The following is a 26,187-nucleotide window of genomic DNA, read 5'->3' as shown; positions in this document are numbered from 1 at the left end:
TAATAAATGTTATGCAGGCTACATATATTTAGAATATTTTTGCCAAACAAAAATAGCACTACAGATCTTTTATTAATGTTATTGCAATAAAGACTTGTGACCCTGCTCAGACCCTGACGTGAAGCTAAGCATTTTTCCACGTCAAAGACTTTTTTAATAAATATGAACGTTGGCGTGGATTTTAGCTTTATAAAAGGCCCCCTGTCACAATATAGAAGATCATAATTATGCAAAAGTCATATGAGCCTCCAGTCCTGATTAAGTCAAAAAGCTCAATTCTGCCCTCTATTGGTCCAGCTATTCACTCTACTGTGACACAGTGATTGTAATTTATTCTTTTTTCAAAATGGAAGTATTAATCCATAAATGGAAATAAATAATTCTCCATTCAGAAAGGGTTTATTTTACAGCAAAGGTAATAACATTGTTTTTTTTTAAAGATTTGTTGTATAATATGTATCATATTATAGAGCAGTCACTGGTTCTCAACCTTTTTGACTCAACACAATTTTCAAAAGCCTCTCATTAGGTGAAATATTTCCTGCAATATTTCTATGATTATGACAAAAATGCTTGTTTTGTTTTATGAAAAGAAATTCTGGACACAGAAACAAAAGTTATTGAGGGAACAATATTATATATATATTTCTTTATTTTAGTTTTAAGTTCTATTTATTTTAATTTATTAGTAATATTAATTGCATGAATAATAATATATTAATTTGAATAATTTTAAGTCACCTAGTTGAAAACCACTGATTACAACGAGTCCCATAATGTCAGTATTGGTGACAAATCCATCGTGTCTTATTGACCATCTTGCCTGTAGCTTTATTTTCGGGTTCACTACAGTTGATCCATGAGCTTTTCTACAAAAGCAAATATTCATTCATTAAAACATCCTGTTGTGCTTTAAATATTTTATTTTACACAAAAAGTTATGTTGATACAGAGACATTCAGTTTACATGACTACAACCTTGATTGTATGAACACATTAGTCATTAGTTAGACCACAATCCCTCCGTGGCACAAAAGTGCAGTCAGTATATAAATACCAGACAGACTTAAGAGTGTAAAAATCTACAAGATTTCCAAGAAAAAAAAACAACAACATGGTAGCACTTCCACTCAGGTACAAAGTATCCTGACTTTATGCTGTATCATTTTCTTCAACCACAGGGAAGTTTGGGGTATTTCAAATAGAGTCTGTCCACTCTATTCTCTTTTTTCCTTCAAGGTTGCATGCGAATGGCTCCGTCCAAGCGTATCACTTCGCCGTTGATCATGGGGTTTTCTGCTATTGCAGTCACAAGGTGCGCGAACTCAGCTGGATCTCCCAGACGTGACGGGAAGGGCACCTGCCTGGCCAGGAAGCTCTGCACTTTCTCAGGCAATCCTGCTAGAAGTGGTGTTGCGAACAGACCTGTAGGGAAAGAAGAGGAAAAATGGCAAAGATGATGTAATAGAAAAGGTAACAAAAAGGCATAAGAATGAATTAACTGAGTTAAAAGTATAAGACTAACAGATGGAACATGATGAAGACATCATTCTGTTTAGAGACAAAATGTGTTTCGGGGATACTGACCTGGAGCGATGGTGACCACGCGGATCCCCATTGGTGCAAGGTCTCGAGCAATAGGAAGTGTCATTCCCACAATCCCACCCTTAGAGGCGGAGTATGCAGCCTGACCCACCTTTAAAAGTCAACAAAACACCTTACAAAACATGTAGTGCTGCAATGTTATACATCTGTAAGATTGACAAGTTCCAAAGTAGGGGTCAGTAAGATGTCTCATACTCACCAAAGCTACATTTATTTGATCAAAAATACTGTAAAAACTGTAATATTGTGGAAATATATTAAAATAGAAAACTGTTATTTTAAATTGAAATTATATAGTAAAATGTAATTTATCACTGTGATGCAAAGCTGAATTTATAGCATCATTACTCCAGTCTCCAATGATCCTTCAAATTCTAATATGCTGATCATTCTGATATGCATATTATCAGTGTTATCAGCTACTTCAAATTTTTGTGGAAACATTGATAAATTATTTTAGGATTCTTTGATGAATAGAAAGTTCAAAAGAACAGCATTTATTTTAAATAGAAATCGTCTGTACCAATATAAATGTATTTACTGTCACTTTCACTGTCCTTGCTGAATAAGAGTATTTATTCATTTAAAACATAAAAATCTTACAGACCCCAAACTTCTGGACGTTAGTATATGGCTGTTATACCTGCCCATCATAAGCAGCAACACTGGCTGTGTTGATGATGCAGCCTCTGTGTCCGTCTGCATCAGGCTCATTTTTTCCCATCTCCCCTACAGCTAGTCTGATTACATTAAAAGTCCCAGCGATGTTCACCTTTTATAGATCAAATATATATAATTCAGCCAATAACATGGAAAAAAAGACTGATGCTTTAGAAATTACAGATATGACAAATGACAGTTGCTTTGGCATATTTAGAATAATCATCAGCTGCGCAAGTGTTATGATCCAGTGGCAAATATGAGTTTCAGGCAGCACTGTAAATACAGTGAGGCTTACAGTGATAACACGAATGAAATCCTCCAGGCTGTGGGGAAGGTCCTTTTTAAAGTTGTACGTTTTCACAGCCACAGCTATCCCAGCACAGTTCACCGCCAAGTCCACTTTGCCATACTTCTCCTTGGCCAAATCCACAGCCGATCTCACATCTGACTCCGACGTGACCTGAATTAAAAACAAACGCCAAATCAGAAGGAAAGAACATTTTCGAAATCTGCATTGTCTAAAAGAGCAAAAAGAGAGTGACCAATCCAAAAGGGTGGTTAATAATAAGTGTCACTCACATCAGTTGGTGCAAATGCACATCGCTCCCCAAGAGCAGCGGCCAGATTGTGTCCATCTGAGCTGGGCAGGTCCAGGATCACAGCGCTGGCCCCCTGACGGATGAGCCGCTCCACAGTTGCTCTCCCCAAACCAGAGGCCCCTCCTGTCACCAGACCCACCATACCCTGTCAAATTGTCAAAATGCCTGTTTTTGGGGTGTATCCTCTTAAGTGCAGTCTTAAATGAGTTAATAAGATTTAAAAGAACGTAAAGAGCAGGCAGAAAATCCGATATGTGTCAGATCAATATCATGTTCGTTAAATCTTAAAGTGACAGGGGCCTAATATACCTGCTGCAGCCTGTGTCACTAATGTTAATCAAAGAACAGAAGAAAAGGAGAAAATAACTTGCTACTGAATAAACTTTGTTGCTTTAATAAGGATTTCGTTATATATAATTATTTATACAGTGAAAATAATGCAGTGTATAAAAATTGATTTGAAAATTGTGACTGATATGTGAAATGCTGGTGACATAACCATATTTAATTATAAAAAATACAATGTTGCATGTGTCAAAAACAATAACTTTTACTCATTTCATCCCCAAAAATAAAGAGAAAATCAGTAGCAGTATTTGTATCGGTGATACTGGCCTTAATTCATAGTACCTAGAAGAAATATGCCATTAAACTAATTTGTAAAATATATCTTTATGTTGTTTGTACATTCATTTGGAGATTCAATGAGAATTTTGTATTACAATATAAAAAATATATTACAAATTTAAATGTTAAGTGCCATTAATTACAGAAAAGAGAGCAATTTTAATCGGTGGATACTAGAAAGGCAGACGCAAGGGAAAGAAAGATTAACAACCTGCATTGAGCTTGGTGATGTTTCAGTATACTACAAACACAATACAGTCATGGTTCAACAGTAATATACGGCACCTTATTTTGAGGACTGATACAATGGAACAAATAAGAGCAAAGCTGGATAATCGCCATTGTTTCAAATATTTACCTGTCTATCAGTCAAACTCAACTGCACTGAAGTTCCATTCAACTAAAGTTAGCAGTGAGGCTAGAACTTCAAAATACTGTGAAAAGATGTGAAATACAACCATATAACGACGCAAAAATTCACACGAGTAGCAAAGCAACCTTGACAATTTGAATTACAGGACAGAAGACATTTTTGAGACTGTACATTTCTGTTAATTCATTCAATTTCTCTCTCACCTTGACATTTCTGATGTTCGCCATATTTACACGCTGCTGCAACTGCTTGGGTACCAGCGGTGACGTCAACACGCGACGTAAGATCCCTTGCTTCAGACCAATCAGAAATACGGAGATGATGACACCCTTTAACGCGATTGGCTGCAGTTCATTTGATTGACATCTTCACATGAAGTCGCGCGCCAGTCATTCATATTTTAAGTGCTCGACGCATTTGATTCGCTAAAGGTAGTCTCGTTAACTGAGACGAGATGAGACACAAATGAGACTATTCAGTTTACTTTTATAAATTACAGCAGTTGCACAAATAATGATAATAACATAAATAATCAAAATTGAACGCAAATGCATGAGCCGACTGATCAATTGCATAACAAACAGATACAAACAAACATATTGGATAATGACGATAGTGCAGTCCGATTTCTGACCACCAATTTACACCTCTGTAACCATTAAATAAAGACTGCGTGAAATAAATTAAGACCTTCAGTTATTACCATCAATATTTTTATTAGGGGGTTAAGTCACCATGAAATCAAAACTCACAATTCTTTTTTTTTTTATGGAAATGCAGTATTTATTATAAATGATTCATCCGTGCACATCATTATTTTTTAAATTCATATTAGGGAAGAAAAACTATCACAACTTCCGTTTCATGCCGACTTTAAGGTATTGTGAAGTTTGTACAGTGAGACAATCACCAACTCTCCACAATTTAAACTCTCAGAAGAAAGCACACAGTACAAAGATACGTAAATTCAGCTATCCACAAATGAAGGACCATCATTGGTGCATCTGATGTGAGGGAGCAGCTGTGAGAAAGACAGTAGGCTGTATAGTTATCTCCCAGATCTGGTGTGATCCCAAACTATACAAACTACTACCTCATTCCACAGCCCCCATGCAGCAGCTCCTCTGTCTGAAACCCTGCGGGAGGAGACAGAAGGCAGAAAGACATGTTAGCGCTACAAATAAATAGCTTATTTGTGCTATTTATATTCTAAATTTAATGAACTATCTTTTCCACTGCTAATGTGATTTTCATAAATCCCACAGTGAAGGTTGTCATCATCATCCTTTAACCCCTAGCTCAAACATCCACACCATGGAGTGTGGGCAGACTTCTGGCATTTTTCTTTTGAAATATGAGTCATGATATATCATGAACAACAAAGAGATTACACAAAATGGATCAGGATCTGGTGCTCCGCAGCATTTGATGATTATTCTTGCCACTTATATGTGCTTAGAGAGCAATGGCAAAAAATAATGAATACCGCTTATTAAATAATGTTATGCTTTATAATGTTGTTATTATGCATTATATATTTTCATAATTGTATATTTCACAAAATAATATTTCACTGTATGACTCCAACCCTTGTTATAATATGCATTATGCACCGTATTAGTAAAGATAATGCAATAGCAGTGTCTAGATGTATTAGGACTGGTCCTTGAGTGAAATTAAGCAATGAATCAACCCATATGGAAGATTTTATTGCCACATACAATACAGCATAGCATAGACGCACATACACAGTAGTCAGTAGCCATTATTAATATCCCTGCTGGAAAATCCAGCTTAAGCTGGAGGCTACATTTTGACATGGTAGCTTGTTTCTTAACTCTGTTTGTTGCTGGTCCATGATGATCAGCTAGAATCAAACTGTCATGCTCCAAAGCAAACTCATCTAACGTTGCCATCTTAAACTGGATTTTCCAGCAGGGATGTGATTCCCAGCCATGCACATTTCAAGAGAGCATCAAAATAAACTGCATGTAAACGGAATGTTAGAGGTGATGATGACTGTTCTGGTAACGTTATACAGGTATTATTATTATTGCAAACCATCTATCCTAGCTCAGTACTTGTGTCTTAGCAATTAACAGCTGGCAGAGGCTTAATAATGCATGTCAGTCTGGTGTGTTTGAATCACATCAGTGTTTGATCGGTTGATCTGATCGGTAGACTGTCTGGCCGCCAGATTAACTTTATCATGACAAGCAGAGACACGCGTGCGATTATCAGTGTTTTATCTAGAAAATTCAGCTTTACAAATCAGATCGACACCCTAACTAGACTGACTTACCGCTTGAAATGGAGCATTTTGTCAGCTATTTTTTTCAGTGAATATTGTAGATCTGCATGCATGATCTACTTGCCTTTCACATGCTATTAAGATGATCATATACTCTGAATATTAGTAAAGCTAGCTATCAAATACGAAAAATGGCGGTTGCCTCACTAGTGCCCCCGGTTTGATAATCAATAAATTGCATGATAAAATAACCCTAGTCATTATATTAAACGGAAATGTGTCCATGCAGATGTAAGACAGAATGTAAATTGCTAGGCCCGTGTTCGCAGTGACTGCGGCAATGACAATTTAAAGAAGGAACGTGGTGTTTCGCTCACCTGAGATCACGACTGTACATGATACCGCCATCTTACATCAGCACAAGAGCAGAGTGAGAGACACACTAGCTGCAGGCGCGCAGATCTACCCCTGAGGTGACATGCCCCTTGAGTGATGTGATCCGATCCGCCGTCCTCTCAGTTCACGATTAAGTCATTTAATGGACTACAAAGTGTGCAATTAACAACTAATGGTTGTCAAATGTCACAACTTGCACGAAAGAAAATGCTACTTGTTGCCATTTCACGAGGAAGGTTGCTTTTCCATCTTGAAATGGTGATTTAGTCGTTAAAAGTAGCCTACATTTTAAACATATCAAAGTGTTTAAATGTTAATACATGGGACTTTCTCAAGCTAAATAAAAAAAAAATCGTTTTCGAATATGAGCTGCGTTATACTGTTCATTTTTTTGTGTGCTCCAGGTCATGACATTACAAGAGGTTTAGTAAAAAAGGAACATAATATTACTACAAATCCAAAAATAAAGTTAATAAGGTCAAAAGATTTATAGCAAAAAGATCTTGGAGATAAATTATCATTTTATTCATTTTAATACTTTTTAGTAATACATTTAGAAATTTTATAAGTAACACTTCACAATAATGCAAATGAGCTTGATAAAAACAGTAACATTAGCATCATTACGCCAGTCTTCAGTGTCACATGATCCTTCAGAAATCATTCGAATTTGCTGATTTGGTGCTCAAGAAACATTTCTTCTTATTAGTTGAAGAGTTATGCTGCTTTAAAAATTGAAATCTTCATTTCCCCAAACTGCAGAGCCTAATAAATGCTGTACAATTTTTCATCATCAGTTCATGATACCTAATTAACCAATGTTAACCACTTTAATCTAGTACGAGTGTTAACCTTTCATTTAGAACATGGCAGTATAGCAGCGGGTTCTTCTAGTAGAGTCGTTTACAAAATGACAAAACAGGAAAATAAAAACCCAAACTCCTTTTTACTAAAAGAATAAATTTTATTTCAGCACTGTAAGTCATTTCCCAACCATACAAACATGACTGCCAACTTTGACTTTCTCTCTCTCTCTCCCTCTCTCTCTTTCTTTGAGCCTTTTGGCTTTCTCCCCAATCCATTGTGAAATCAGACCACAACAGCAAGACAAATTAAAAAGAAAAGTTTCTTTCCAAAACAATCAGGTGCTTTCTTTATACTAAAAATAAGAAATTGTTAATAACGATCATAACCATAACAGCAATAATAATAATGAACTTTACCCTTCACTTCACAAGTTTTTTGGAGCTTTTGGAGATCTTGATGCATGCATCAATGCGATTGTGTTGATGAGCGGATCAGTTTTCCAAGCACAAACGACAGAATGTGTTGCCTACAAATGGATGTGTTGAGTTGACGTTGAGTCTTGGGGGCACATGCTATAAAGCAATGGGGACAAGATATATAGGCTACTACATACTTCTAGAAAATGTAGGATGTCAGTGGGCCACTGTACACAACACATTGCTGTTATCAGACTAGGATTGAAACCACACCAGTGGTCCTGTGGAGTGAAGGGCTACAGAGCCAGGATACAGGGGAAACAGTTATAAAGCAAGAGTCAGATCTGAGGTCCAGACACAAATCTACAGGAATGCACAGGCAAAACTCTTTACCAAAATAGCTGTGTGTGTGTGTGTGTGTGTGCGCGCGCATGTGTGCATGGTTACAGTATGTGTTCACACTTAACCTATCCATGACTACATTGAAGCTACATTTTTCAGAGGGACAACACATGTGCATGGGAGCTAAAGTGTTCTAGGGTTAATCGCTATGCTCCACTTGAGAGGAAAAAAGAAATTTTATTTTAGCAATGAAACTGGACGATACAAGATTTAGCCACTTTTCACCAAAAGATGTAAACATCACATTTTTCTTCATTTAGAATCGGATTACGGACCCTTTACGTACTCTAATATCTCAATTACTGAAAACACGTAGCTGTATAATCATATATACAGGATCCAGAAAGAGAATCAAGACTGTTAACTATATACTGGAAGTAGTTTCCAGAAATTTACTTTGGTTGAAAATTAATGTTGCACAGATGTATATTAGTCTGCTTTGTGTGCAAGGAAGCAAAATTAGATTTACTCAAAATAATTCAGCTTTTACATGTAACAATTTTAAAGAGACTGAAAAATCAATGCTTAAAACAAAGTAATGGGTTATTTACGCAAGTGACAAATTACATCATGATGGTGAAGTGGTTTGAAACGATATTATACAAAATAGAGGTGAGGAAAATTGCAATCATTACACTTGAAAAATATCTAGTTATCTCCGCTAAGCAAATTTTAATACTAAATGTAGCAACGGTCAAAGGAGTAGCTGTTGTAATAATTTTTTTTTTTTTTAAGTAAGAAAAACACAATTTCACAACTGAAAGAAACCAAAGATGGTAAGGTTAAATTTCTCAGTTCACTGTTGAAAATGTTACCAACTCTCGTTTAAGATTACTTACAGACAGATTATTAGACTAATTATAAAAGTTAAAATCTCTCACTGTTAGTATGAAGACTGCAGGGGAAACAAAGGCAAGAATAAAAATCAACAGAGACCAGAATTAAGAGGGAAAACATTTGAAAGTGTATACGGCCCAAAACTGTGGGGAAAAAAAAGAAGGAAAAAACATATGGGGATCTGCATTTGGGACCAGATTTGAGAGCTGAAAAATCAGTTTTATCAGAACCAACATCTGGAGTGAAACAGTGCCATTCTAACAGCAACGGCCAGAGCGACCTCACTTATTTCCAGGGCATCAAATATTATCAACTAGATATTTCTTAATCTATATTTTACTCACGTGAATCTCTATAAATGTATGATTGAGAGTTTAAGCAGCAATCTAGAACAGAGAAGAGAAGCTTTGGAGAGGGTAACTTTGGAACCAAGCATCTGAAACTGCAAATTTAAGTATCCAAATAATTATAAGTGAAATTAATACACTGGACAATACATTAATTATCTGAATATGAAAAAGTTCTACTATTTTTCTTCTCCTTTATACTAACTGATGTCTCTCTACAGGTGTAATAAAAGTACTGTGTGTGTGTGTGTGTGTGTGTGTGAAAGAGAGAGAGATTATATCTTTATTTGGTGTGTCTGTATATTTCGGTTTATGCTGTTCCTTTCTTAGATTATACTTAAAACTAAATGTGAAGGAGTTACTGATACTCTATGACAAACACACTGAGGAAAAAAACCCAACTAACTGAGACAGCTGTTAATCACAGATGAAAAAGGACAGATTTTTTTTAAAGGATCTACAGTTATTCGGAGGAAACCAAAATTCCATTAACGGGTGTGTTTGCATGTTCATATGCACTAACATGCTGGAAATCCTTTCTTGAAAACTAGCACTACTGTACTTAACTCGTAATAAAACGTGACAACCTAAGGTTGAGGTTTAAATGCTCTAGTGCACATGACCGTGTAGCGTATTAGTTCACAAACACTACCTGTCACACTACGGTCAAGATTCTTCTTGGTTTAGTCTGTCCAGTATTGTCACATATTCTGACACTGATATATCACCGTCAATTTTTTTTTCTTTCTTTTTTACTCATTTTGCCCATAGCAAACTGCATTCATAATGCATGCTTCAGGTAATTATAATATTTCTGATGGGCTGATCTGTCTGGGTTCCTCAAGAGTGAGAATTTGCTGAATATACATAGTCGCATAACTATAATGGGTGTCTTCCATAATCTGACTTAGAGCTTTCGATATACTTTTAGTGGCACTAAATATAATATTAACTTCTTAACAAAATAAGGTGCATCATAAAACTTCAATAGAAAGCAGTGATGTAATCTTGACATTGTCAATTGTACAGATTTTAAACTATGATATTAAATGCAATAGCCTCTCTCAAGTGTATTAGTTAATTATTACATTTAAATTCTCATTCATTACGTCCAACAAATTATTGGTACAAAACAACAAGTGTTTTGTTTTTTAAAATGGATTTAAAACATTAACATGTAAGTAAAATAATTTTCTAACCATCTGATGCAAAATGGTCAATATAATGGCAAGTGCAGCTTTAATCTTTAGGGTGTTTCGTTCGGTTTTGACTTAAAAGCCCATTTGCCTCAATAGAAGTACTGTCTTGAACACAGAAGTGAACACATGAGTTCATAGGACTGTCACAAAAACAAGACGAGACAGACAGATCATGAAACGGTCTGGAGAACCACAGACTCTGATTTGTTTTTGTTTTCAATAAAAGATGATCCGAAGGTTCGTTCAATAATTACTTTGCAGAGAAACAAAATTGCAATGATTTTAGCGATGGTGGGAGAATGCACATGTACAAAAAAGCATCCACATGGTACACATGCACAAGGGAGACGTGAACAACGAGAGAATGAAAAGAGCTGCTAAAACCCAAAACGGTGTGAAGCTGAGAGATGTCAAATGGCAGGTCTTCAGGTTTCTCGGAGGGACTGTGTGCATTCTCGACCACTGATAAAATCACTCCCGTAAATCACGTCATAGCGTTACAGGATCATGTACATTTGGGTCTATATACAAACGGCTGGGATGTCAAACAGTATCGCGGTTCAATCCGAACACATCCCTAATTCTGGCAGAGGCCTCGATTTTTCTTTATCCTGGTTCGAGGACAACCCAGTGTGTTTTCAGTTTTAAAACAAAGTGCAGATTACAATGCACTCCGTTCTCACATTCAAATGGGTTGGTGTTGATTTGTACGTCATACTGGTAAACAACACGCAAGGTAAAAGTGTATTTGGACAGTTAAACTGTTGAAAGGAATGACTTCAGGTCTGCTGCTCATTAAAAGGAAGTTAACCAATTAACCAAATTACAGTCTCTATATAGCATAGTACTATCCTAAATAACAAGTGCTTTTTTTTAAGTGCTCTACGTTATAGAATACAATCAATGGAGGGGAGGAATTTGCATATGTATATTTTCGGCCGTAAGGTGCTTTTTAAAGATCTCATTTAGAACTATTCTGTGAATCTTCAGTGGGGTTTGGGCCTAAAAAGAAGATTGTCTACATGTGAGATAAAGCAACAGAGTTGGGCTAGCTATGTGATGCTGAGTGTAACCTGTACAACTCTTTCCCTTCCTCTTGCTCATCCTTACTCAAACATGTCTCTCTGAGCCTGGACTTCTCGGGCCGCCTGTGGCCCCTGTGCTGAAGACAATTGCAACTTCTCCACATGCAAATCACTTTTTGATAAGATAATATACAAAACAAAACAAAGGGACTACCATGTGTGTGTGAATGCACACTGTGACATACAAATACAACCCGCGTTCTCCGACGGTTTCCACTCGTCTACTGTATTCAGGGCAGTGTTGACTTTGAATCCTCGCATATGTGGTACACTGCAGATACAGCCACGTGTAGAACAAATAGTGTAATTCTTTGCTGTGTGGTGGAAACTTTAAAACAGCTGGAGCTGCTGTGCAACTGACACGTGCAAGTGTTTTGAGTAGGTCAATTTTCAAATATACTTTGGGCATTACGGGGCTTTTCGTAGCCATTTTAGGCAATCATTTAATGTACGGTCTGAAAAGAAAACTGTGTCAAAATAAAAACACTCGAGAGCTTTGCACTATGCTACAACAATGATGGGCCAGCGGAAAGGATGGGGTCCAGAATCCGAAGATTCAGGGCGATGTGCAATCGAGGGTTGTGATTTAAACGAGCTCAGTTTTAAACCAGACCCGGCTCTTAAGGTGACACATAGACCGCATTCCTGACACTGTCCATCTGTCGTTTCCAGCATGTGCAGCATCATAAATTATACCATGACAACACAAAGTGGCTACTGTGCCCTAAATATTAAATTTTGCAAGGAAAAGGCAGTCGACCTTAAATCATTCCCTCTCACTCTCTCATTCTTATTACATTTTGGGATGTAATTACTCCTCTTTCTGTAGTGCACCATCTGATGGGCAGTCGTCAAGGCAACAAGGGGCCTCTACCTCCACCCCATCTTCTGACTGGTTGTCTCTGCTGGCTAAGGCACACTGGATTGGCTGGGCCAGTGGTGGCAGGTCAAGGGCTTGACCAGTGGCGCTTCCTGAAGAGCTGCCGTTCAGCTGCTGTGAAGGAGTCCCCGTTCCCTCCATGGGCCGTCCCACCGCTTTAACGTCCTCAGTGAGCTTTGGGGGGCTGGAGGAGGGAGGTGAGGAGGACAAAGTCTACGAGAAACATTGGGAAAGGAGGCAAATCAAACTCAATCTCATCGCTAACCAATGTCAATATGAATATTGTGCGTTTATAGAGCAAAATATATATGTCGGACTGACCTGTGTTCTGTTGGTTGTCACTTTCTTCCCTCCCCTTGCTTTCACTGTCAATTCTTTACCCCTTCTGGGAAATAAGAAACAATAGTAGACGTTTTATATACATGCGTGTTAGGAATGCAACAATATTTTGGCAGTATTTTTAATGCTAATAACCAATATGCCTGCTAATACTCTATATTAAAGTAAAATCAAGCACTGAAAAATCAAATATACATGAGAAAAAACATAAGATCTATTTAAAGTGCTACTATAATAAATACACTTGCACTTAGGGTGTGTCTGAATCCCTACACACCTCGTTTTCAGACCAGCGAAAACGTTTTCATGGGCGAACAGATGGGCGCAAATGTATTTGCCATTTAAACAACGTGGCGCAGGATGTGAAAATGATAACTGCGTCGGGCTAAAACTAGCAAAAAACACGCCGTAGTGTAATTTTCACGTCCTGCGCCACGTTGTTTAAATAGCAAGTGCATTTAGACCATGCGCTTAGATCGTTAAAATAGGACCCAAGGTCAAAACAAATCACACATCATTTTGAAAAAAGTTTTTTAATGTGAAAATAACTCATTTTTGAAAATTTGCTGCTCATTGCTACTCATTTTGCCAGCACGGGTCACAAATGATGTTTGTGCTTATATTACAAATGTAAACACTGCACATTTTTATTCACATTTATTTAATATAAATTAAATGATAAATTAGGGCTGCAAAATTAACATGTTAATCTTGTGATAATTGTTTTTTCAGTTTAACCCGCTACAAATATTTAACGCAGCATCCATTTCTTTCTGTCATCCTTTGGCTGCGCTACAGTATATAATGACGTTATTCATTCTGTGAAGCAGGTCTCGGTGAACTAAAGCCGCGGTAACACTAGATTGAGCATGCAAAATTTCTTCAGACACTGTAACGGTCGTGATATGACGTCATGCTTTGAAGTGTCTTTTTTATAAACATCAATTTAACATAACAAATAGTAATACGCTCAAAATGAAAAAAAATATACAATCTACTTGGCTGTATTAAAAGAACAATATTTTTGCAGTAAAGTCAAGAGGTCACGCAGTGATGTATCGATCTTCTACTGGTCACACGTCTTCACATGATGCGAATTCGCAGCACAGAATTCACCAAACTTGAACTTTGGAACACAGTGAAATGCGAAACTTTTCGCATGCGCATTCGTTTGCGGTCTGACGCATTCGCATGTGTATGAATGGAAGTCAATGGAACGAAATGAGTAGTGTGACCGCCCATAAACACCTGAAAGGCGTGCACAGAATGCCGATTAAGACAGCGGGCCAGACAGTGACGCATTGAGTTCTCTTCCACACTTGAATGGACTAAAACACACAAAATTCCTGTTTTGTCGAGTATCCTCGTAAGCAGTCTTAAAATAGTCTAAAAGTGTTAAATGAACAAAGAGTTTTGAGAAAATCGAATGTGTGTCAGATCCATGTCGTGCGTCAGGTATTGAAGTGACAGCAGCCTAATAAACCTGCTGCTGTCTGTTATTAATGTGAACAAAAGAATAAAAGAAAATCACTCACTGCTATTGACTGAATAACTTTTGTAGCTTTAATAAGGATTCTATATGTAATTTATAATTTTTGCAGTGAAGACTGTGCAGTAGGCATGTGCCGGTATCAAATTTTCATGCTGCGGTTAATTGATTGAGCTTTTATCACGGTATACGGTATTATCACGATATTTTAATTGCTCAAGAGAAACAGATGGATTGTGGGTATCTAAAAAAACAACAACTTGCATCACAATGTGTTATTGTGATTTTCAAAACATATGGTAACTAAACAATTTTATTAAGTTTAGTGACAACATGTTACAATGTTTACATGGTACAATGACTGGTAGGCTACTGTTTGTATTATTCAATTAAATTCTTGGATTTGATTTCAATCTTAAATTCAATATTGACTCATTTGGATAAATATTAGGTAGGCTACAGTCTGCATGTTAATTTTTCTCAAGAAAAAAATATATCTCACATAATGCTGTAAACATACAGAGAGAAATGAAATACAATGGGGTTTTCATTATAATAACAATTATGTAATGACAAGTAAACATAATAAATATGTAATGTAGTGCACATATTTAGCAAAATACTCCTCGCTGTACTGTATCTTTAAATAAAAAGTAACAGATGATCGGTTTACTTGAACTGAGGCGCAGCGATCTATCACAATGGACAGCTAAGAGCTGAATGGTTGTTTTTTATATCAAAAGTAACCTGCTCTGTCTAGTCTGTCGGTGTCAGTGTCCTCTTTGCTCCGCGATTTTTCTCTGCGTGAGAGTGTGTGAAAAGTGTCAATTGCGTAAAGCGCCTTTCAGACAGGATGCGGAATGCGCTGCGCTGGCCGCTGGGTTCAACGTTGCCCTTCAGATACAACGCGATTTGCTATTTTGCAAATAAAAAGTTGAACTATTTGAACTTTGACCCAGGCGTGCTTTGGTCGACGCAGCAACAAAACGTCCCCGCGCGTGTTCCGCGTCCTTTCTGAAAGGCGCTTGAGTCTCAAGCTGAATGCGTGAGAGTTGGCAGCTCTGCAATCGCCGGCAGCGTTCCTCCTTCCGCCATGCTTCTACTCCATGTGAGGATTGTTTACATTAGACTAGAGTGCGCACTGCGCTGCATGCACACAGTGCTTATACATGTGGGGATTGTTTACATCAGAGTGCGCACGTGTTTTGCGCAGCATATACGCAGTGTTTAAGCGGTTGATGGAAAATAAGTTAATGCGCGTTCTAAAAGTCTAAATTCGAATTATTATTTTTCACGATATTTTGAAGTGCCCGCGATAACAATATCGCGCATATTCATTACCGCGATTTATCGCATTACCGAATACCGGCACATGTCTACTGTGCAGTGTTTGATAACTTTCTTCAACTTCTGTATATTTCCTACCTGTTTAACCCACCTGAAAATCTTAACGCAATGTTTCCAATGTTACAATAACTTTGTGCATTTTGGCAGAGCAAGTAAAAATCTGAACTGGCCCAACTCGGCCAGTAAAAAAACTTAGCATTGAGCCCTGATATATTAAAACAACAGCTAAATGTGACATTTATTACAATGAGTATTTGTGAATATTGTTTTAAGTTGTTGTTTTTTTTAAGCCTATTAAATGTTTTATAACATATCTTTCATACTGTATTGTTGAATGGCTATAATTTATGGCTTAAACCAGTGGTTCTCAAACTTTTTACACCAAGTACCACCTCAGAAAATATTTGGCTCTCCAAGTACCACCATAATGACCAATATGAAAATACAGTGGCGTAGTAGGCCTAACTATTCAGCTACAGTTATGCACAGCTCAAAAATGAGGCAGTTTAATTTCTAATAAGAATATTTATCATTGTCAGGCCCAGCCACTTAAAACATTGTAAAAACTAGGGCTGGGGTAAACGATTATTAATTAAACGATTAGTCTGTCGATTATTTTATCGATTAGTCGACTAATCTAACGACTAATTGAACGATTCTTTTTTGTAACATGGAAATTGCAGGAGTGCACATTCAATGCACAACAATTTTGATCTGGTTCTTACAGAGTATCTACACTGTAAAATGTTTGGTAGGCTACTCAAATGAGCCCTATCACACTTGGATGTGGTGCTCATTTTAATGTTTTCAGTGCTCATAAAAAACATCCGGACTGATTTTTCGGTTTTGTTGACGGGGGTGGGGTTTTCATGCGCTTCATAAGGCACACACGCACATTTGCACACACACGCGCAAGGTCTCTCGCTCTCTCCCTCGCTGCGCGCGCTACGAGGTTTGGAGCTCGCGAGCTCTAGATTCCGGGAGATTTTAACTAATTTGCGGTCATCAGGGAGCCGCTATCACTATGCGGGAGACTTGGGATGTCAACTCCATTTGACAAAGAGCGCAAATAACGACACCTTTACGTTTGGGACTAAATTTTAAGTATTCCCATACCTTCGATGATTTAGTGCGAGCTGGGTTTTTTTAGGACTTTTTCTTTTGTTGGGACTTTTGCATGGCTTTGTTGTGAATTCTGTGAAGAGGTTGCTGTTTCGTCCTCGATTCTGCAATGTTTCGGTCTCCCACGTGTGTGTGGCGAGCTGTACCGCCGGGTAGGGGTGTAACGGTACATGTATTCGTATTGAACCGTTTCGGTTCGAGGCTTCCGGTTCGGTACGCATACAAACCGAACGATTCCTTGGACCATTTTTCCTACCAACAAAATTCGCGCTGGCACGACCATCACAACGTTGCGCAACATCAAATGGCAAGCGTAAAGAAAGCGGAACGAAACTGCGCTACTCATGTGCTTCACGGATCGTTTATCAGTTCGGAGTTCGGACCAGCAACATCTGTGCAGCGCGAGCCGATCTCGATCAAGCGACACTGTTACAACACAGCGCTAAGACCAAGTGAAGAAAACATTTGAATCCGCCACTGAAGTAATAACATCGCTGCGAGATCTAGTGAGAAGCATTCACATTTCTCCGTTATTAACCGTAGATCTCTATTAGATCAAACAGCGCTGACGTGGACACCAGGAGAAACATTGTGCCGTGAATGAACTAGTAATACTTTACGTCCACAGACCAGCAACATTCACCATAACTGTAACCAGTTTGGCTGGAATAGTGAAATGCTTTCAAGTACTTCACACATCTTTTTCCAGCACTTCAAAACTCAAATATTATATAAATAAATATTTGAAGAGTTCAGATGCAAAAGCCTCTAAGTGCCATTTGAAATTTTCTTCTAGAATGATCATTTTTATAAAGCTTGTACATTTAAGTTCAGTAATTTCACTCAAATGACAATTAATAGGTAATCTTCATTGCCATTTAAGTGAAATTACTGAACTTAAATATACAAGCTTGATAAAAATAAAGGAAATTTCAAATGGCTTTTGCATCTGAACTCTTCATATATTTAAATGTTATTTTTAATGTGATTACCAAAACATTATTTGTTCATCCTTCAAAGATGACACCCATTTATAAACCTGAAAGTTTCAAGATGTAGGAAAACTCACACTTATTTAAAAAATATTTTTTCTTTTAACAAATAGGAAATTTCTCTGGCATTTCTTACTTTTTGCTGTATCGAAAACGTACCGAACCGTGACTTTAAAACCGAGGTACGTACCGAACCGTGATTTTTGTGTACCGTTACACCCCTACCGCCGGGAACGGTGCAAAAAAAATAAATACATAAATAAATAAAGAAGCGTCGACAAAAAAATATGACGTCGAAGCGTCGACGTGCCGCTACAGGCCTAGTAAAAACACAATTTGAACATTAACACTGCACTGTTCTGCTTACATACAGGTAAATAAAAAACTTAAAAAAATGATTAAATTCAAATGTATTGCACCTAAAAGTGAAATAAAAACTGTAGCCTACTGTACTTAAAATATTAAGTAAAAAAACTACTGTAGCCTACTTAATAAAAAAAAAAACACAGGCTGTGTATTCATATTTAACCTTTTTAAACGTACATGTCAAATATTTTTCAAGATGATCATTATTTAGAACTTATCACTTTATTGTTTCCATGGTGACGCGTCATTGTTTGTCACGTGACACACCACAGCCACTGAATGACTAATGATCTGCTTTTATTTTATTTTTATATTCACAAATTTGTTAGCTATGGCATGAAATATTTGATATTCCGATTGTCAAATATATGCAAGTGGAAGTGTTATGTTGTTTAAACACCTTTATAACGATCGCGTTAGTTGAGCTATATGCGCCTCCATGTTAGTTTGTACCACTGTTCAGAGAACCGGATCTGTTGGATTTACAGCACGTGCATTCATCCACTTCTCCCGAAATACATGAAAGTAAGTGGCCGGTGAACTGGGAGAAGAATAGAGTTAACTTTAAAGTTACTTACACAATGTGTAACATTAGAAGACACGTTTTATTCATATCAGATAATTATAAATGGAAATTATTTTTATTTCCGCTTTCATAGACATCAGTGTGTATTTTACAAATTCTAAATGTATTGTTTTTTTAGTACTTATGTGAATTTAAATGTCTGAAACCTAAAATAAACATTATGTGGTTAAAAACACTGAATAATTGTGATATTTGACAGCGCCTGAGTGGCGTGCGTCCGTCTCTGGCTCAGCGCCAGCCAACTCCGAAAGCACATTTGAATTTAGCAGTTGATCACGTGATGCACTGGCCGTTCTACTCACACCAGTGTAATCGTATCATACGCTCCAGGGACCAGCCAAGACTGATCACACAATAGACAGTAAAAGATCAGACCGGTTTGATCTTACGTGCGAAATTCAGTGATTCCTCTGCGTACCACTAGACGGAGCCCGTACCACACTTTGAGAACCACTGGCTTAAACTAAACAATGACATTGGCCTTTAATCATAGTACTTGGTAAAAATTTAAAACATACGTCTTTATGTGGTTTCTACAATGTGTCGGTACAAGCGCAAGGAAACACGGAAGAGGAATCAATTTGGTGTTCGAGTGCTATCCAACCGTGATCCGTTACAACCCTAGGAAATACATATGCAGTCAGCATGCATATTCACTGCATGAAAAGAGATCTTCACCTACTGCTATTAGTCCTTACCAGTAGACGGTGCAAGCGAGAGATAATAAAGATCAAGAGCAACAGGGAGAAAGAAGACCTCACAAGCAAGTTATTTGTTGTGAGGCTTTGTCATACATCCATAAATAATCAGCCAAATGGCCACTATTTTATGACAAAGAATGGACTCACCCTTTCCCTCCTACTGACACCACCTGCATATTGAACCCCCCTCTGCCACGGATTGGCTTGTTCCCAGCCCACTGACCAACAACCATGCCAGCTATTTCCAGCTTGCCCCCCTGTGGAGGTATAGACTGGATTCCTAAAAAAAATACAGACAATTACTAAGTGACACCCAAAGGGCAGTAAAGAAAATGTAAATATAAATGTGCTAAATAAGAGGAAGGTCTAACCTGGGAAGGCCCTGGGCCGGTGCTGGTGGTGATGGTGAGGAGGCATGGAGCCCAATGGGCGAGGAGGATAAAGAGGATGCATGGGGTAAAAAGGGGGCACCATGGAAGGGGGGAGGAATGCAGGGGGTGGCAGTGGTGGAGGTGGAGGTGGCGGCCGGGACAGGTTGATGCCTTCCAGAATGGCCTGGCGCATCTTCTCCACCCTTGAAACCAGTTCCTCCTGCACGGATAGTTTCAAAAACATTAAAAAAAAACCTGAAATATTGTGAAATATTAAACAGCTGCACTTGCACATATACGTTTGTTACCTGGCCTTCACACATATCAAGTAAGGAGGCTCTGTCTCTGGTGGCTTTAGCTAGCTTGCTCTGGAACAACTTCCCATCAAAAAAGCCCCAAGGGCAGCAGTGGTCCCATGGCAGGGGCTGTCCACATACATCATTCACAAACAGAGCAGTGTCCACTCCGCTCATGAACAGAGAGGCCAGCTGCACCCCACGGTTATCCACCTTCTCCACCTGGTATCAGTGTCAAAGAGAAGAAATATGATCCGGCGGCATGCTTGGCATCAGCCTGGTAAATGTCACAGAAGCGTGTCATTTCAGATTTCACAGAGGTCTTTCAAAACAGATTATTGACAGCCTGACAGTTGAAAGACAGCATCTATTTTAAAGAAATGCTATGCCTATGCCATAATTGCTTTATGTGACATACAGCTATTGAAGTTGAGCTGAGCTATTGAGTCCTTATTTACAACAAGTGTTGCCTCAAGGCAAAAAAAACCTGTCAAAATTGTTGTGAACAAACATTTAATAAAGCATGGAAGATACAAAGATAAAGAGTGCATGGGGTATGTTGTGTGCAGTGTTCAATTCAATCACTCCCACTGCTTTTACTGTAATCTGGGTCTTTACCGTTATATAAGAACATGAAAACACATGCAAATGTGCTTTAGTCTCAAACCACAGCTCTCTATCCATCTGTTTTTAACAATTTCACTCAACAAAAAGTAAATATTTAATTAGAAACATGATTCAAGGTTCATGCACTTTAAACAAAACATATATTTTGAACTGTTCTCTGAAGAAAATGTAATTTATAAGCATCTAATCAATCATATCAATAATGCTGGTACTGAACATCCCAACATAAAATATTTATTTTTGAGCATATTTTCACATTCATAGAATAAATAAAATAATTGAAATTAAATACATCTGCCCAAGTAATGCCCAAAGTAAATTTTTGGTAGGGCTGCACGATTAAATAAAATAAAACTGAAATCACAATTTGACTTGGCAAATAAAATGATCAAATTGCAGAGGCTGCAGTTTAATTAAATAAATATATGGGCTGGGTGTTTCAGTCTGAAACACGGCCATGTCTCAGAACGGCTCGGTTTGCAGTAAATGCTGCTCTAGACTAGTGTTAATTTCGTTAACGAAATCTATGAGGAAAAAATGTTCGTTGACACCCTTTTTTTCCATGAACAAGACAAGATGACGAGACAACACTGTCATTAAACGATAACTGTGACTACCGTAAAACTTAATAATAGGCCAGGCTTTTATTTTCCCAAATCGCCGAACTGCACCGGCTTGTATTTGAGACAGGCATCTATATGAGACAGGCCTTTAATTTAGTGTTGAGATGTTGTAATGAGACAGGCCTTTAATTTAGTGTTGAGATGTTGTACATTGAGTGTAGGCCTAGAGATAACGATCCAAATAGCATAGGCTGATAGACGGAAAGAATGACAGTCGGAAATTACCACATTATATTACGTTTTATTTATAATTCGAATGTGTTTAACAAATCAGTTAATGTAAGAATTAGCCTACTATATACTGTATGTCGAAAGGGGGTTGCACACCGGACGAGAAGCACAGCGACGGCAACGGCTCAGGACCTTGTTCAAAATCCTAACGCGCCACAGAGCACCATTTACATAGTTTTATATTAAATTTACATTTATTTGTCTCAAATCGTCGTTATGTATATACTGACTTCACCCTGTGCTGAAATATACATTTACAGGGTATCTGCACATTTTTTAACAGCAAATTTAATGACTTTTAAGACCTTTTTAAGTCCTCTAAAAGGCAAATTTAAGACTTTACCACGACAAAAAAAACCAGGAAAATGTTCAGCACGACACGACAGTGTTAATTTTGGCAGCCGTTTTTGTTTTAGTCTTAAGATGAAAATGCTTATTGGTCTTAGTCACATTTTTGTAATTTTCTCTTTCATAGTTTTAGTCTAGTTTTAGTTGACAAAGTCATTGCATTTTTTTGTCAACTTTTAGTCAAACTTCAGTTACCGACATTAATTTTGGCAGCTATTTTATATGTCGTCTTTAGACAAAAAATGACATTATAATTTTTTGCTTTAGGCCAATTCAGTTAAGCTTATGAGACATTTGAATCAAGGTAACAGGCTGTATTGACAATTAACTCTTTAGCAGTAGCACTTGTGCAATTCTACATATCCCTGTTCCTTAGTTCAGTGGTACTCCAATTTTTTAGAGTGCCGTAACCCCTCTTGCACTTAGACTGCAGTCACACCTTTTCCATTAAGGGACAATATCTGCCCCTTTTAATCGATTTTTTCCAGTTAATTTTTTACCTTTATAAATACTTTTATAAAAGAAATAATGCTTTAAATAAAACAATGTTCAATAAATATGCAATGATGGTAAAAACGAGGTAATACTTTTTAACATTAAATTAAAATCGCCAGTAGGTGGCGGTAAGTCACTGTCTTTATGAGTGAGTCATCCGTCATCGAGTCATTCATTCATTCAGTATCAAACACAACAGTCTATGGTAACAAAGCAAGTGGCTGTATTTATGAACGGGTCATTGAATCTCACGATTCGTTCAAAGCCACAGATTCGTTCTCGAATCACCACTGTCTGCTGCCGTGGCTTTTGTTGCAAAATAGCAATAATATGCAATAATATGATCAACATTAAAAACACTGCTGGATATCAGCCTGTATTGATCGCAGATTTAGTCACACAAACAGCGCAAGCGGCTCGTGACAGAATAAAGACCAACTGAATGACACTTTAATTAATGTAAGTAGAAAATCTCAAATGAAGATCACTGAACTCCAGCTTACTTGTCAGTGTTTTCAGATCATCCGCGCTTCTTCAGCAGTGTAGAGAGCGCGCGCGAGCATGGTTGCCAGATACTATTGACAAGACCGGGTAGAAAGCGTGTTATTTTAACAGAAAAGCTCTGACTGGGGATTTAATTATTTAAATCTGGCAACCCGACCGTAAGCATGAACGGTCGTAAACACCGTCTGTAATGTGTTGTTGTCTCCTTCTCCGTACGTGAAATTTAAGACCTCCTTATTGGAAATTTCAGATTTTAAGACATTTTCAGACCTTAAAAACCGAAAATGTTATTTAAGACCTTTTAAGACTTTTTAAGGACCCGCGGGGACCCTGATTTAGTTTTACATTCATTTACAGAAATCAGCTGGTTGAATGAAAACTGCTGATGTTATTGGATTTTCAGGTGATATTCTCAATTCATTCGGTTAACGGACACTCTGAGGTAAAGTGTGTTCAGACTGCAGACTAGGGCTGTCAACTTTAGTCGTTTAGTCGACTAGTCGGTCGATGCCGTCTTGGTCGACTGACATTCTTATTGGTCGACCAGTTGCATTTTTTTTTTTTACCAATCTAGAAATTTTCAATGATTTACTCCTTGATATTTATTCCTTTATAAGCAGTTAAATATTACTGTATTCTAAATATAATTAGCCTATGGTTTATCCCCAACTTTAAATGCTTTAATTTAGGCTATTTTTTACAGCGCCACAGTTTAGCGCACACACATAGAACACTCGGCTCGCACCTGTGGCTGGCTGCGCTGCTGCTTCGTGCTCAGTAAGGGATATAGGTAGTTTAGCTGTATTCATTCAGTTAGAACGCTACTTGTTTCGGTTTTTATGTTTTTATACACTATATGTTTGTATCTCGATGCGGCGTGGATGCACTTGGAAAAAAAAAAAAAAGAGCGCGTCGCACCGCGACCGTTGCTTCCATCATTAGCGCACACCGCGCGCCTACATTTGAAATCGAACTTGAGCGCGCAAAAGACGTGAGCAGTCCCTTTAACGGCTTTATCATGCTGACTCAATAGATTGTGTTTTCTTGATATATTTTTGTTTTTATTTGTACACTTGACGCATTTTAAAATAGCCTAAATAATGTAACAAAACGAAAATAAACCTATATGCGGTCCTACAATAAAGCCTATTATTATTAGGATTGTTTTTTAGGCTCTTTGGGTTTTTGTGTGTGTTTGTTTTAAAACGCCTAGATAGGCTGGACAAAAGTTAACCTATAGCTTTGAAAGTAAAGAAGAATATACAGCCTGTATAAACGAGAGCTTTTGTTAGGATTTTTCATTGTGGCAGATAGCAGTTCTATTTTTTGTAGCGTGTGGTGTGGTCAGGTGCGCGATTGTGACTGTCACTATAGACCTAGGACAGTGCTCCTCACTTTTTGCAGTTAAAAAAAAAATCACTTAATTTTCAAAGAATTGTATTATTATTATAGTTTTATGTATTTTTGATGTTTTTTCGTTGTTGTTTTATAAATGCTCTATGACAATTGTTAAAAAATGTTCAATCAAAACATCGCGTCTTTTTTTTTTTTTTTTGTCGACTAATCGTTGTGCAGGACAAGACTTTGGTCGACTAAGGATTTCTTTGGTTGACTACAGCCCTACTGCAGACCTAGCAACGATTGTAATTAATTGTACAGTACAATCATAACTTAGTACAGACATGATCTTAATTCCATAATGTCCTTAAACATAACAATATTGCTGGCCATAAACTGACAAAGTGCGCGTCCGGTGTGCGATACCTCCAGTTGTCATAGACGCGACGTGCTGCGGAGCTTCTCGTCCGGTGTGCGACCCCCTTTAGATTATTGGCAGCATAAAAAAAACGAAACGATGTGACAGCCATGGGCTGAACAATACAAGTTACCGGTAATATCCTTCGAGCCTATGAACCCGAAACACATCAACAAGAAAGAATGAAGGCTACCCTGTTAAACAACTGCAATCATGCGATACAAAATGACCATATTCATCACTATCATCATCACTGCGATCCTCAACTACAAGTTCATTGGCGAATTCCCCCTCCTCGTCGCTCTCTTCCACTTCTCCCTCTCCTGCCTCCGCTAACTCTGCCTGTCTTTCTTGAGCTAACAGCTCCCGCCCAGATGCGCAGGGCTCTCTTTTGCGTGCGCAATCTGCACCATTGAACTGGCTTAAACAGACCATTTGACGAGTTTTAGAAGATTAAATACAACGTGGAACTAAAAAACAGACCAGGCCTCTATTTGAGACCGGCCTTTATTTATCCAAACCTGCAGCCAAACCAGGCGTGTAAAAGAGATCGGCGTCTATTTGGGACTTTTCTATTTTGTTCTATTTGAAGTTTTACGGTATAGCAACATGAAATAACGTTGCCGAAAAAAGACAAGACTAAAATGTAGATAAAAGAATAAAAACTTTACCCCAAATATCTTTGTTTATGTAGAATAAAAAGGAGTCAAAATATTACAGACTGTTTTTAACAAGTCCCTACTATGAGCCATGATGCTTGCGGTTGCCAAATGTCAAGATTTTAAATCCCCAATCAGAGCCTTGCTATTAATAGAATACATTTTCTGGCAGATTTTTTATTTATTTGTGTCGCTTATAACGTGCATTTGGGAATGCAACCATCTTCCTAAAATTGTAACGAGAAGCACTTGTAAATCGGCTGTTGTCAACAAAAGAGAAGCTTTAAAAGATCCTGCAGTTTTTGCCCTAATAATAGGTGGTTACTGTATGACAACAGTTAATGAGACATAACTTGCCTTGAGTTCCTGAAGTTGGTCAGGCTCATAGAGCTGGTTGGACACAGCTTGAGCCAAAAAGGCATCAAGCTCATGGCGCTGAAGAATGCGACCCCCCGGCCACTGCATCATATACCTGTAAACACACATTACTGTTCAAAACACCCAGAGCTACTCAGATTCAGTGCTGACCTACTAATCCAGTCTTTCAGAGTGGAGTGAACCATATGTCCAATGAGAAACATCTCACAAATATACCTGAGCACGCAGCACATGAGCAGCAGGTGAGATGGCACACAGGTCGGGTTGAGCAGGGCAGGGCAGTCAGAGCGCATGCAGGCTAGAAAGGCTCGCGTACGACGGCTACGGTCCTCTGAGGCTCTGCCCAGCCACAACCGCCTCAGGTTGGGACATGTCCACTCGCGGAAACACAGGGCTGGAACGAGCTCTGGGGTCAGGGCAGATTTAGCTTTACTGGCACACCACTCCTTTACAATCACCGGGGGAACTGT

At 38.0% G+C, this 26,187-nt stretch overlaps 2 protein-coding genes across 2 annotated transcripts in view; both read right to left on the bottom strand.

Annotated features, from left to right (window-relative positions):
* Positions 1-903: 903 nt before the first annotated feature.
* hsd17b10 (hydroxysteroid (17-beta) dehydrogenase 10) lies at positions 904-4,158 on the bottom strand. The gene is made up of 6 exons (XM_056246428.1): positions 4,071-4,158; positions 2,848-3,012; positions 2,564-2,728; positions 2,249-2,377; positions 1,588-1,696; positions 904-1,425 (listed from the first exon to the last, which is right to left on the bottom strand). The coding sequence occupies exons 1-6, from the start codon at positions 4,092-4,094 to the stop codon at positions 1,235-1,237; spliced, it is 783 nt and encodes a 260-aa protein (XP_056102403.1). The 5' UTR covers positions 4,095-4,158; the 3' UTR covers positions 904-1,234.
* A 3,299-nt stretch (positions 4,159-7,457) lies between these two features.
* fam120c (family with sequence similarity 120C) overlaps positions 7,458-26,187 on the bottom strand; it is a 31,760-nt gene continuing 13,030 nt past the window's right edge. The window contains exons 10-16 of the mRNA XM_056246427.1: positions 25,934-26,183; positions 25,697-25,811; positions 20,109-20,318; positions 19,801-20,020; positions 19,577-19,709; positions 12,809-12,872; positions 7,458-12,700 (exon numbers count right to left, since the gene is read on the bottom strand). Of these exons, the coding sequence (XP_056102402.1) occupies positions 12,419-12,700; positions 12,809-12,872; positions 19,577-19,709; positions 19,801-20,020; positions 20,109-20,318; positions 25,697-25,811; positions 25,934-26,183 (1,274 nt within the window). The 3' untranslated portion in view covers positions 7,458-12,418. The remainder of the gene's footprint in view (positions 12,701-12,808; positions 12,873-19,576; positions 19,710-19,800; positions 20,021-20,108; positions 20,319-25,696; positions 25,812-25,933; positions 26,184-26,187) is intronic.

The sequence above is a fragment of the Rhinichthys klamathensis genome, unplaced genomic scaffold, assembly GCF_029890125.1.
Source record: "Rhinichthys klamathensis goyatoka isolate OS25496 unplaced genomic scaffold, OSU_Roscu_1.1 h1tg000037l_1, whole genome shotgun sequence".
In the NCBI taxonomy this organism is placed as follows: Eukaryota; Metazoa; Chordata; class Actinopteri; order Cypriniformes; family Leuciscidae; genus Rhinichthys; species Rhinichthys klamathensis.
Note: the sequence above shows the minus strand (reverse complement) of the source record. Positions and strands in the feature narration are given on the sequence as shown.

Bases quoted from the DNA above. Each gene is read 5' to 3' on its own strand.
- hsd17b10 (XM_056246428.1), bottom strand. From the start codon at position 4,094: ATGGCGAACATCAGAAATGTCAAG. The intron at 2,729-2,847 runs GTGAGTGACACT...TTTTTAATTCAG, and splicing joins GTGCATTTGCACCAACTGAT to GTCACGTCGGAGTCAGATGT. The intron at 1,426-1,587 runs GTCAGTATCCCC...CTTTCCCTACAG, and splicing joins CGTGGTCACCATCGCTCCAG to GTCTGTTCGCAACACCACTT.